General features: G+C 40.5%; 1 protein-coding gene across 1 annotated transcript; it reads left to right on the top strand.

Annotated features, from left to right (window-relative positions):
* The first annotated feature begins 2,865 nt into the window (after nt 1-2,865).
* On the top strand, nt 2,866-11,543 carry LOC119724135 (thioredoxin reductase-like selenoprotein T1b). Its single transcript, XM_038195055.1, has 5 exons — nt 2,866-3,110; nt 7,764-8,001; nt 9,050-9,137; nt 9,963-10,096; nt 10,894-11,543. Exons 1-4 carry the CDS (start codon nt 2,959-2,961, stop codon nt 10,061-10,063), a joined length of 579 nt encoding a protein of 192 aa, XP_038050983.1. The 5' UTR covers nt 2,866-2,958; the 3' UTR covers nt 10,064-10,096; nt 10,894-11,543.
* Nucleotides 11,544-13,078: the final 1,535 nt, after the last annotated feature.

The following is a 13,078-nucleotide window of genomic DNA, read 5'->3' as shown; positions in this document are numbered from 1 at the left end:
ACATATTGCAGCTCGAGAGTAGTACAACTTCAGTTGAGATTAATAAGATGCATGTGTAACTTCAAACGCCAAAATAGATGTAGATAAAGACGTCAGTGCCATTTACCTTTAAAAAGAATTTCTTGCAGCTTTTTTTTCTTCAAACTCGTGTTTTTTATGTTACAATTTTATATACAATAGGCCTTACAATAACAATGAACGTTGTAAAGAAAAAGGCTTATCCTTTGAATTGTACAAATTATTTCATTATAATAATCATCTTACATGTTTTATAGCTTTACTCAGTTTCTAATTTTATTTTGGTAACTTAAAAGTATTATGCTCGGTAAAATATATGTCAGTAATCAAGAAATTATGGTACATGTACAGGTATATTAATGATGTGGCCTCCATTTATTGGCTTCCTTTATTCAGTGGAGTACTGTGGCCTCGTGGTTAAGGGCACTGATTCGTGGTCTGCGGGTAAAGCTGCAGGTTGTGGGTTCGAGTCCTCGCGGAGTCATGGTACGTGTGCCCTTGGGCAAGGCACTTTGTCACTCATTGCTTCTTTGCACCCAGGAGTAAATGGGTACCTGTGAGGGCAGATATGGTTATTGTGATTGAATTTAGCTTCCTTGCGCCTAACAGGCTGCATCGAGCTGTATACTCCCCAGGGAGCTGAGATGGTATTTGGAATGTTTTATGTGCCCAATGAGCAGGGGTAATAATGATGTAGCGCCTTGAGCACCAGTCCTGGTGGATACGTGCGCTTTATATTAATATCCACTATTATTATTATATCCACTATTCAGAAACTCTTTAGCGTTATACTCCAACGGTAAATTGTACCTTTATATATTTGGAATAAAATCTTGTTATTAATCACTAATTGCAGCTTTTTTTTAAATTGCCATTTTTTATGTTATTTTATATACAGTAGGCCTTACATTAACAATGAACGTTGTAAAGAAAAGGGCTTATTCTTTGAATTGTACAAATCATTTCATTATAATAATCATCTTACAATAGGCCTTACAATAACAATGAACGTTTTAAAGAAAAAGGCTTATCCTTTGAATTGCACAAATTATTTCATTATAATGATCATCTTACATGTTTTATAGCTGTACTCAGTTTCTGGTTTTTATTTTTGTAACTTAAAGGTATTAGGCTCGGTAAAATGTATGTAAGTAATCAAGAATTTATGGTACATGTACAGGTATATTAATGATTTTGCCTCCATTTATTGGCTTCCTTTATTCGGAAACTCTCTAGCGTTTATACTCCATCGGTAAATTGTACCTTCATATATTTGGAATAAAATCTTGTTATTAATCACTAATAGAAGATAGTATGCTTTGAAATCAATACTGTAACTCATCTAAAGTACAACTACAAGTTGTAGATGAAGGGCACAAAATATGCTCCAGATGACGTTTTACCCTTGAGCTGGCATTTGGCTTATGACCATAGATGCTCCTGGTTACAGTCTTTAAAGTCGGTGAGGTATAGGTCAAAAATTAGTACATGAATGTAGTTTGACTCAACAACTTTCGATGCATAAAACACTCTCTGCTTTGTATCACAAAACACTGAACAGTAGACCTCATCCTCCATGGCTTTATGTGACCGCGGGGCTCTTCGGCCCTGTGCACACACAGCTCCAGTCTTCGGAAATCCAGGCTGCCTTGAGTTAATATCAGCCAATCCATCCCAAACATATAGCTGGGATAGTTATGTCGGAAACAGTTCCTCCAACACGAAGGTCTATGCGTGCCGCGCGGAGCACTTTCAGTGGTCTTCCATCAAGTTGGAAATGACACCTAAGAAGTTGAGAGCCCTTGGTGCTTCTGAGACTTCATCGGATTTGTTTGCTTCTCCCATCTAAGATCGTGTTGATTAACAACTCTCGGATACACCCTTGTTTGCCTCAAGTGGACTACCAGACATAAAGACATGGCATGAGCCTTTGTGTTCCAATAATTGTTTTTGTAGAAGGTGCATCTCTGTCTTCCTCGATCGCCTGTGAGACTTGGATTAAGAGCCGACTTAGAGAAGACGATAGGCTAGCTAGCCACAGAAATGAGATGCCGCATTCTTGGCATCTCCTACAAAGATCACATCACCAACGAGGAGGTACGGACCACAATCAGGCAAATCATGATCCTACGAAGATCTCTGACCACTGTGAAAAAGCGCACACTGAGGTGGCATTGGCACGTTTCATGATCATCGAGACTTGTGAAAACGATCATGCAAGGCACTATGCAAGGAGGAAGAAAGAGAGGCAGGCAGAGAAAGAGCACGGGAGGACAACATCTCAGAGTGGACAGGTCTGACGCTGAGTGACTCGATCCCTGAGAAGGTCAGGGGACGGATCGAGAGGGTTGGAGGAGCATGGTTGCCAAGTCTTCAAGGGGTTTCCCTACCGAGACAGACAAACTACGAGATAGATGGTACAATATATTGGTACATGTCAAGGAAGTTGGTCTGTCACTGGGTTTGATGGCGAACCTAATTTCTTGAATAATGAGGTGATATTTCCTGTCTAATGACGTTACTAGCCCAATATCGAGTGGATTATTGTTGGAATTAGATATGTGGAAAGAGTGGGCTGAATCTCGGCCATCTGAGCTCTGCTGTTGGGATCGAAGATTTTGAGACGTTACGGTTTCAAGTAGTTTTAGAACTCCACTTGCTGAAACAATCATATATTGGGCATGTCTGGATAGACATCATCCGACATAACTGGAAGTGAAGAACAATTTCCCCTGAAACACTTCGCTAATTGCAAGTGTGCCGTGCGTGGCTGTCATGATTCGCTCGAAGGTGGTTAATAAGCGCCCTCTCTTGTTTGCGCCGCACGCCTCTATAGAGGGAGCCCTCTATATTGACATGGGTTTTTAATCGCCGGTATCGACTTAATGATGAATTGACGAAAATTCTGGATTCGTATTGCGTACAAATCCTGCCACAATCATGGCGAACGGAACACTTATTTACGGTTTAGTGTTCCTATGTCTAGGTTTTCTCACATTACGGGAATTAACACAGACAGAGGCCACGCCAAATGAACGGCCAGCGATGAAACTTTCACAATTTAGCGGTCCTTCTCTGAAAATTCTCTACTGGTGAGTTACGCGTATAACCATGATAACGAATGTCGTATTTTGTCTACCCACCCCCATCAACAAATTCCTTCTCCATGAGTTTTTTCTTTTCCTTTGTTCGTTTCTTTTGTTTTTGTCCCCTTTCACTTTTGTAGTACCATTTGTAGGCCTAGTAGTAGTAGTACTAATCCTAGACCCGTGAACGTGGCTATACATATCCATGGCCACGCTTCAATCTATAGTAAGGCAAAAGGTGACTATTGTATTGTGATCCACGGTTACTGTGATCGAGTGACCGTTCTAGCCGAATTTCGGCTACATTTGACAGAATATTTGCATACGAAAATGAGTAATACAGAAAATCCAGCAGAATTATTTTCGGCAGAATTATGTAGATGAAGGACAATCAAAAAGATTAAGAGAAATATGGGCACATTTGGTTTGAAAAACCTTCGTTTTTTTTAAAGAGCCCTGAAACAAACCCTTACACAATGGAACAGCAATATATACTGGGCGATTGGCAGACTTTCGAAGTGGATTTAGCAGAATTTTACATGGTATTACGGTCATCCTGCCATGTAAGACTGTTAGTCGGGTACCCACTGGTGGGACTCCTACCGTTTTGCGCATGCGAAACTCGGGGTACCAGAGTGTCATGCCTGTCTTTGATTTTCTGATCATTTTGAAAACATTCGTTGTGACAAAGTTGTGCCGTATTTTACTTCGAATTTCTTGACAATGACAGATCCAACACTCGCGTAAATTCACAGGAAGCCTAACAAGTAAGTGATTTACCTATGGGCAAAATTACATGAGGTTATATGTAGCGGATCAAAAGATATAATGAATTGTGAGGGAAGCGCGTGGCATTGTATACAACAAGTTCACGGGTCTATATACTAACCCTAGCCCCACTTGTGTGGCCTTAGTATTGCTGCGCTGTACATGTCATAAGCGCAGCAATATCGCAGCCACACTAGTTGGGCTATACTAACCCTACTTCTGAAATCAGAAGGCTTCCTCTGTCTGCGCCTACTGATTTCAGAAGTATTCTAACCCTAGCCCCATAAATGTGGCCTATTTACTGGACTGCCTCCGTAAACATAGGCCACACATCCACATGTACAAAAACGTGTCGACTTTGCCAAATTTTGATTTTCACATTTAGGCTTACTTTTTACGTTTTTTTTGCTTTAGAAGCATTCTCACCCTCTATATAGGCTAATCAGAAAGTGCTGCCTTTTTCAGATGTCTAATTTTTGTGAAATTTCATGTTGAAATTTTGATACGCAAACGTGTGCAAATGAATCTGGAAATTTCACGAAAAATGGACATCTGAAAAAGGCAGCACTTTCTGATTAGCCTATATAGAGGGTGAGTATGTTTCTAAAGCAAAAAAACCTCCAAACTAAGCCTAAATGTGAAAATCAAAATTTGGCAAAGTCGACTCGTTTTTTGTACATGTGGATGTGTGGCCTATGTTTACGGTGGCAGTCCAGTTAATAGGCCACATTTATGGGGCTATTCTAACCCCTGTCCCATTAACTTGGGCGCTAGAACTCCTTTTTTGACATTTGGGATGTTGGTCTGTCGTACAAGTGTCCCACAACGGAAATATTGTCAAAGTGACAATTTCAAAGTTCACCACAAAAATCACGCAAAATACTTGACAAACATACCTTTGAAGCACCTACTGGCATTTCCACATATCAAAGACGAAGTAATGGGACTTCAATGATACTCACAAATATTTTTTGGGTTGAAAATCCGTGAAAAAAAAACGCATTTTTGAAAAATGCAGTAAAAATACACTGAAAAAGTCCACAAATTCATTAGCCTTGACCAAGGCTATCAGCTTGTTCCCATACGAGCCTGTTCCCGCTACCGCACACCGCGCGCCCCGCGACACAATCACTAGTTGTACTATACCGTTAGCCTCAACGACCCTTGCGTGTGCTTTGTGTGCATGTACGTACGTCCCACACACACTTCCGCAAACAGCCGTACAATAAGTCGAAGCGCAAGATAGCCTTGACGCAACCGTGGCGAATTCCTTATGTGTTTCTTTATAGTTTCGACCGAAATCGGCCGAAAATTTCTGATGCGCATATATTACACGATATCCAATCAAAGCCCGTAAACTTTGACCCGCGACATACATATTCATGGCCCGCAAATTATAGTATACACCACGTACATGTATGTTCACTCAAACCATGGTATGTCCAGGTATTTCAATCCCATTTTAAACCATTTCTCCAGTTTTATTACAAACAAATGAAACATGCCGCTATATGAGTGAACAATTGTTCAAAATGATACTATTTCCAATGTATTGCGAATTGGACAGTTCAAGACAGTCCGCCGACGTTTTGTCGGTGCAACAGCGTACATTATCACGCCGCTACCTGCCCGTGCTATTCTGACAGCGAATGTAGGGAACAGGTCAACTCGGACCCAGGTCAAATCATACCCATTTAATCGAATGCAGGTTAACTCGTATCTATAAGCACCCGTATGAATTAACTGCAAGAAACGAGCTATTGACTTTGGGATGGAAATATACGAAACTGTCAGGTACATGGTGAAAAAAAAACTCTCCCTGAATTCGTACCATGTGCAAATTACATCTCATACGTACGACACATGTATTTTAACGCGTACGTATGAATCGTATATGTCGTACCTACGACATACGTACGACATGTAAGTCGTAGATGTAAATCGCACGAGATACAAGTCGTTCTCACAAGATATGTTGTATGTACGACATAATCGACAAACAAGTCAAACATACGAGCATAGCTCCATGATACGAGTTACAATTCATATTTTGTACACACGAGATATTAAGTCGTACTTATATACGACTTTGTCGTATGCGACATATATCGTACCCTGTCGACTCGACTTATGCACGACATATATGTCGTACCGGCACCTGTCGACATTATGTCATATGTTTGATATGTCATACTCTGTCTACATATATGTCGTACCCTGTCGATGATATTAGTCGTACCTTGTCGAAATATGTCGTACCCTGTCGATATATTAGTCGTACATACGACATATAACTTATAAGTTGTTCATACAAGTTAAAATCAGTCTTACAGAATAAGTTTGCTGAAGGAGAGATATTTTTTTCCCATATCCCCTTGACAGCTTAGAAGAAATACCCCCCCCCCCCAAAAAAAAGTCAGCGGTAGATATACTCAATAGTGTGAGCGCTTTTTTGCCGCTGAACGTGAAAGCGCAGCGTGTCTTACTGCATGGCGCCAGCCGGGCCGGTGCCTACAGTGGACGGCCCCAACGTGGCCTCTGTGCATGGTGACATCGTTTTGGACGGCGTGCGGTTTTGTACCGTTTGCCGTTTTTTTGAAGGTCTAATTTTTCATCCTTTTCATTTCATTTTCGATCCAAACTATGTGTAACTTTATAAATATTATTCTACTATTATTTAAGATTTTAAGGGGGTGTTTTACAATAATTATTGTTTCCACAGGCCGTCTGGTTTATAAACCTTTGGTCGTATTATACAATGCAATAAATATTCATTTTTTTGTCAGCCGTTATCCAATGAGAGAAGACTATTTACCATAGCGCGTACTAATTATCATATTCGGCAGACACGGTTGCGTCAAGGCTATCTTCCGCCTCGACTTACTGTACGGCTGTTTGCGGAAGTGTGTGTGGGGCGTAAGTACATGCACACAATACACACGCATGGGTCGTTGGGGCTAACGGTATAGTACAACATTGTGTCGCTGCGCGCGCGGTGTGCGGTATAGCGGGAACAAGCTCATATGGGAACAAGCTGATAGCCTTGGTCAAGGCTACAAATTCATGGGAAAATAAATACTTGTGAAATAATGTGACCAATACAACTCTAAATGACACTGTAGATATGTTCAGTTTTCTTGTCCAACTTGTCTTTCATTTTAAAAGTGTCTTTGAACAGTGGAAACACTAATGGTTGCAGGAAATTTTAAAATGGCGACCAGCTTGAAAACAAAAATAAATAAAAAATAAAAAGCCCCGCTTCCTCCTTTTTTTCAACAACCGGGACGAGAAACATTTTTTTTTTTATTCGGCCTAATTTGATTGAAACAAAACAGGGGCCCTACACTACACGATCGCCACGATAGCCACTAGGCACTACATAATATTATTTTTTATTTTCAAAAAAAGAGTAAGATTTAATTTGTCTCACAAGGGAGACATATTCCATCCTCCATGGATAGAAGGCAGGGTTTTGATTTTTTTGGAGGGAAATGTTGATGTACCTTTTGTATTTAACAACAATGAACATGATGAATACGACACAATGCAACACGAATATAAAGATTGCAACCAGCACGACGCATTGTGAATGCACAAAACCACATTGATTTGCATGAACGTGTCATCAACTGAAAAATGTGTAAGAAAATTGCATTTTCTACCCCCCAAAAACCATACTATTAATAAAAAATTGTAAGAAAAGGTCATCAAAATTAATGTATGTACGCTTGCAGCAGTCATTTTGGAGTGATAAAGAAGTTCATGACCAAAACAAAAGAGGGGTCGGCCGTAACTACATAATTGCCGTAAAGATTTGAATCTCAAAATTCCTTTACCATGGGCCTACATGAACTGTCAATTAATCCCGCTAAAACTTGTCACAAATTTCAGTATTTCCTGAGGTTACCGGCAAGTGTTCGAAGAGTACTCCCATCGGCTTCGAGCACGGTATCCGCAACTCAGTATCGAGGGAGAAAACTTTCCAGCTCACCCTGTCCGGCGTTACTTAGCCAGTGCTTTCGGTATCCTGAAGATTGGACTAATCATCCTGATCGTTAGCGGTAGCAATCCTTTCCCTGCCTTCAATTTAGAAACCCCAGGATTTTGGACTTGGGCCATCGAAAATAAAGTAAGCCTTTAATTTAATTTTCTTAATTGTATTTTTGAATGACAGTGTTATTTAACAGGTTTCATATTTTGTTACTAAGTTTACAATGTTCATTTTAAGAAATTTGATCTTTTCCAAAGTGTTTGTGTTCTGGTTGTGACCGCCCTGCATTTCAAAAATCAGAAAAGAGAAGAAACAATAATTGTTTATGATTTTTGCATTAAATTTCATTGAATGTTAAAAACCAGGTTGTATTGTGGTCGTCAAATGTAGTATCCTTAAAAATAATGTAACTACAGGATCCTGCGTTGTGTAGCAGTATGGTGTTGGTACCACGTACCCTCATTTTTATCAGCAATTTCCGTACATAATTATTCACAAATTAAACAAACCAATTAAAAAAGTATTAACAGTGGTGATAGTGAGAATACCTTTCAAATGCATATTGAGAAAATATACATGTAGGCCTACCCTCACTTTTTGCAGTTTTCAGAGAATCAACATATATACATGTATCACTTTTAATATTTTTGTATTTTATATCCTTATTGGCCTTTGATCCAATCTAAAGAGACCTCTAAAATGTTTGGCTGATTTTGGAGGATGCACTGTGTCAAGGTCTTGGGCTGGACCTTATTTTGTTTATAAACGCTCAGCCATGCATACCTTTAGGCCTAGAATATACTTGAAATCCTCCGCACTGCTCCAGGATGTCACTGGCTCTGCCTCAACATACTGACAGCGATGGCCGGAGGATTTTGCTGGAGTTAGGTTGTGGTCCTCCCTCCAGGGACCACATTTAAAAAAAATTAAGGAAGATTTTAGAGGATTGCGGCTGTATTCAATGTTTATAAGGAGGCAGTTGGAGGATTTTGCAGGATTGAGGTTGCATCCTAACAATGCAGTTAGGGTTAATTTAGCTCAAATCTGTGATACTGGATTTACCATGTTCCACCAACTGTTGTCCGAACCAGATGCACTCTCTCTTTCAACCATGCAGTTTTCTTGAATTGCTAGTTCCTAACGTCCTATTGTTTGTTTGTGTGTCTCTTTGTTTATCTGTGTGTAGGTTTATTCCTGTTTGATGTTGTTCTTCATCAGTAACGCCATAGAAACGCAACTTCTCTCCACGGGTGCTTTTGAAATCTCACTCAACGGTAGGTGCTTCGTTTTGTGCTCTTTTTCAACTCCCAGTCCTCTCAAATTCCACCAGAGGATCTGCAAGGTTTTTGAGCCACGAGAACTTTGCTAATTTTACTTTGAAGCCCCTTGGAAATGCCGTAGGGTTGCTGTACCTTTCTGGCTTTGGGCCAACGATTCCGTAAGGTTCCCGCATCTCCACAAAAAAATGCTGTGCGAGTTGGGGTTAGCTTCTTGAGAAAAATTCACTAATTTTTTTCTGTGTCACCAGAAAACAGTACAGAATTAAAAGAATTCACTGTGAAAATACAGCCTAAATCATCGGCAAGTTCGCGCAAGAACTATTGTTGACCAATGGTTAACCATAGTTCAACTAAAGTTAGCCCAAACTCTGTGTAGTTGACGATGGTTGACTACGCTAGTCAATCTACCGCAGCTGGTCGTGCAATGATTTATAGCTTGTTGTCAATAGTAATTTTCATAGCATAGTGCAGAGGGGACCAACTATCGGTATCAACAAAAATGGTGGAAAACTGTGAGAGCTAAATTTCATTTTTATTGCACAGTTTTTTCGTGTTAGTTTACGGTATAAATGTCACTTTTGTCATCATTGTACAAATAATATTGGTGATTGTACAAGTGTCCTAAACTATATACACAATCATTATTACATGTATTATGTAAATAAAGAGAAACAACAAGAGTTGAATAATTGTGCGATCGCCATTTTCTGACGGTCGTAATCATGACAATAGTTCGACCAGAGTTGTTCGCACTTCAACTTCAGTCATACCTTGTAGTCTGATCATGACATTTCCTTTGTTTTTTTTGCTTGAATAAAGACATGCCAGTTTGGTCCAAGCTGGAGTCTGGTAAAGTTCCCCGCTACCAGGAGTTGGTCAACATCCTGGAGAGCAACATGAAACTCAGCTATCAGCTCTAGCATCCACTGAAAACAACAACATCTCAATAACAGGTATAACACAAGTATTGTTATTTTGCCTTATTGCCGTAAACAGTTCTGATGGGTGGGTGGTGGGTGATGGGTGGGTGGTAGGGGGTGGGGGTGGTGGTTGGTAGGTGGGCAGGGGGTGGAGGGGTGGGGACGGGCTGGAGGCAGGGGGTCACAACTGTGCAGCTTACCCACTCAAATCGTTTTATATGGACTCTTCCTCAGTCAAAATGTGCACATTAACCAATTAGGTTGTGATGTTAGGTGACCACAGTTGCTTGGCCAACTTCATCACAAGCAATGTGTGAAATGTACACAAACCAAAATGGGGCGGGGGGGGGGGGGGGGGGGGGCTTATGGCCAAATATGGAGGGGTTCATTAAGGAAGGGCTTTGTGTGCCGAGGGTCATACATATAGAGGTTCAGGTGATAGATATTGGCCTGATGATCAGGGGTAGCAATATTTCAGCATCAACATACTAAGGCAGTATTGGCAGTGTAATTGTGGAGTGCTGTGGTCAAGTGGTTATGGTGTCTGACTCGTATGTAACAGTGCATGGGTTTGAACCCTGGCGAGGAACATGGTGCTGGTGTTCTTGGGCAAGACACTTTACTACAATTGCCTCTCTTAGCCTACGAGTTTCAAGTTTGGGGGTAGAGGCCAGATTTTGCTGATCTCGAGCTGCTGCAGAAAAAGGGTCTCATAGATTGATGAAAAGGGGTAATAATTGTAAAGCGCTTTGAGACTTATTTGTATAAGCACCGCATTATTATAATTGTCATTATAAATCAATAAAGTTATTTTCCACCCAACTTTCTAGATGGACTTTCCCGACCTGCTTCAGTTGAGCGGTGGCCATTTTCTACCCACCTCCAGCGAGCCTATGAAGGTCAGTACACAAACCAGTCACCTGCTGGACGTGCTGACCGGACGCTGAACTCCTCGTCTGGTCGTGGGAGAAACTGGACAACACGCACAACTGACGTCAGCACACCCCCAAACACCCCCCCCCTCCCCCTTCCCCTCTCTTTGCAATCTTTGGAAATATTTGTACATTATTTATAAGCTAATGGTAAAATAAGAAACAGTTGTGTTTGTGTATTATTCAGTCAGGTTAAGATGATGTGAAGTCAGAATGGCCACTCTTTCGGATTTTTTCCCCCAAGTTGTGGGAATTTTTCCCTAGATCTTAGGAATTTGGGTCAGGCTGGTGCAAGCCTTCGGAGAAGTACACCAAGTCTTGGGGATTCTTTGTTTTTGAGTACATGTGCATGTACACACAAAAGTATGAATGGCGCATGCGCAAAACAGGAACCATTAGAAATGGTGTAGATATGGGATATGCATGCGGCCGGGAAAATACTTGCTCGTTACACCACCATGTTTGCGTAGTTATTGCATGTGGCACACTATGAGTTATCTGCCTTTTACATCAAAATGTTAAGATATACAGAGTGGCAAAAAAAAAAACCAGGCATACTTCGACTACCCTGAGACTCAGACAACCTATACCAGTGCATGGGGAATTCTGTTAAAAGAAAAAAATGATACCAAGATCGCCTGATTCGGTCCAGTAGTTTTTGTTCCAGAGCCTATTTTTGTAAAAACAAAGTTGGGAGTCATTTTGTTCTGATGAACTACTAAACCATTGGATAGAGGCATTAATTGTTATGTAATAATACCCACATGATCAGCTGTATGCTTCACAAAATAGGCTCTGCAGCAAAAACCGCTGGACCGAATCGGGAGATCTTGGTATCATATTTCTTCTTAAAAGATTCTCCATCCATTGGTACAAGTGCTTTGAGTCTTAAAGAGGTTGTGGAATGCTCGGAGACATTTCCGTCATTTTTTGGGTATATGTAGCCTATAGGTGTGATGAAATAAAAACGACTATTGTTTCTGTCATGAAATGAGTACAAAAGGTACTTTCGAGAGCTGTTTTTCAAGTCCTGTCATGCCTGTTTCGACCCGAACGTGCAATTTGTGTAAAAGTCATCGTTGCGGGCAGCAAACAAAGAACAGTAAATCGTGACGTAATAAACAGGACTCCCGATGCAGAGTAGCATAAACGAGTCCTGTTTATTACGTCATGATTTACTGTGTTTTGTTTGCTGCCCGCCACGACGACTTTTACACAAATTGCACGTTCGGGTCGAAACAGGACCTGAAAAATAGCTCTCAAAAGTACCCTTTGTACTCATTTCATGACAGAAACAATAGTCGTTTTTATTTCATCACACCTTAGGCTACATATACCCAAAAAATGACGGAAATGTCTCCGAGCATTCCACAACCTCTTTAAGGTAGTGGAAGTATGCCATTCCGTTTTTGGGGGGCCACCCTGTATATGGGTTTGATGAAATAACCTCACAAAATGGTTCTTACCAGCTCGTACATGTAGTATCTCCTGCCCCAGCTTTTTTAATGGTCCCTATAGACCATTCTCATGTTGCGGCCATCTTGATTTTTCCCATTCGAATCAACGTAACCAAAGCGAGGCTTGAAGAAAAAATAGTCTGGTTCCTTTTTGCACAAAAAACATTATCATTCAGTACTTTTATTGGATACAGGGAACATGACTGAAATGGTTGCAGCATGATAAAGGTCCATTGTTAGTTAGCCCCATGCCTGTGTGTGGTACATGTAATAAGAATAGATGGTGGCTTGGGCTTTGCTGCTGTTCTGGTACATCATCCTGAAATCTTGGGAATTGTTCCTGTGATCTTCTTTGGATTTTTAAAATGTGATTGTGTGAAGTGTGTACCAGTGATAGTTTTAAAATTCGGTTTGCACTTTTAACTTTGGATTGATTAACATGTACTGCGAATCAAAAACTGCATCACTCATTTTCCTAGAAGTGGCTATATGGTGTGGTCTTTATTTTATGGGAATAGTGTTTCTGTCATTGACATGTATATGTAGCACTTTTTATAAAAAACGAAATAGGACAAGAAATGTTCAAATGAGAAATAAGGATTTGATGAAGTATTTTTTGTTGAAGT

The sequence above is a fragment of the Patiria miniata genome, unplaced genomic scaffold (genome assembly GCF_015706575.1).
Source record: "Patiria miniata isolate m_02_andy unplaced genomic scaffold, ASM1570657v1 HiC_scaffold_18, whole genome shotgun sequence".
Taxonomy (NCBI): domain Eukaryota; kingdom Metazoa; phylum Echinodermata; class Asteroidea; order Valvatida; family Asterinidae; genus Patiria; species Patiria miniata.
The sequence above is the reverse complement of the archived record's forward strand: the minus strand, read 5'-3'. Positions and strand labels throughout refer to the sequence as shown.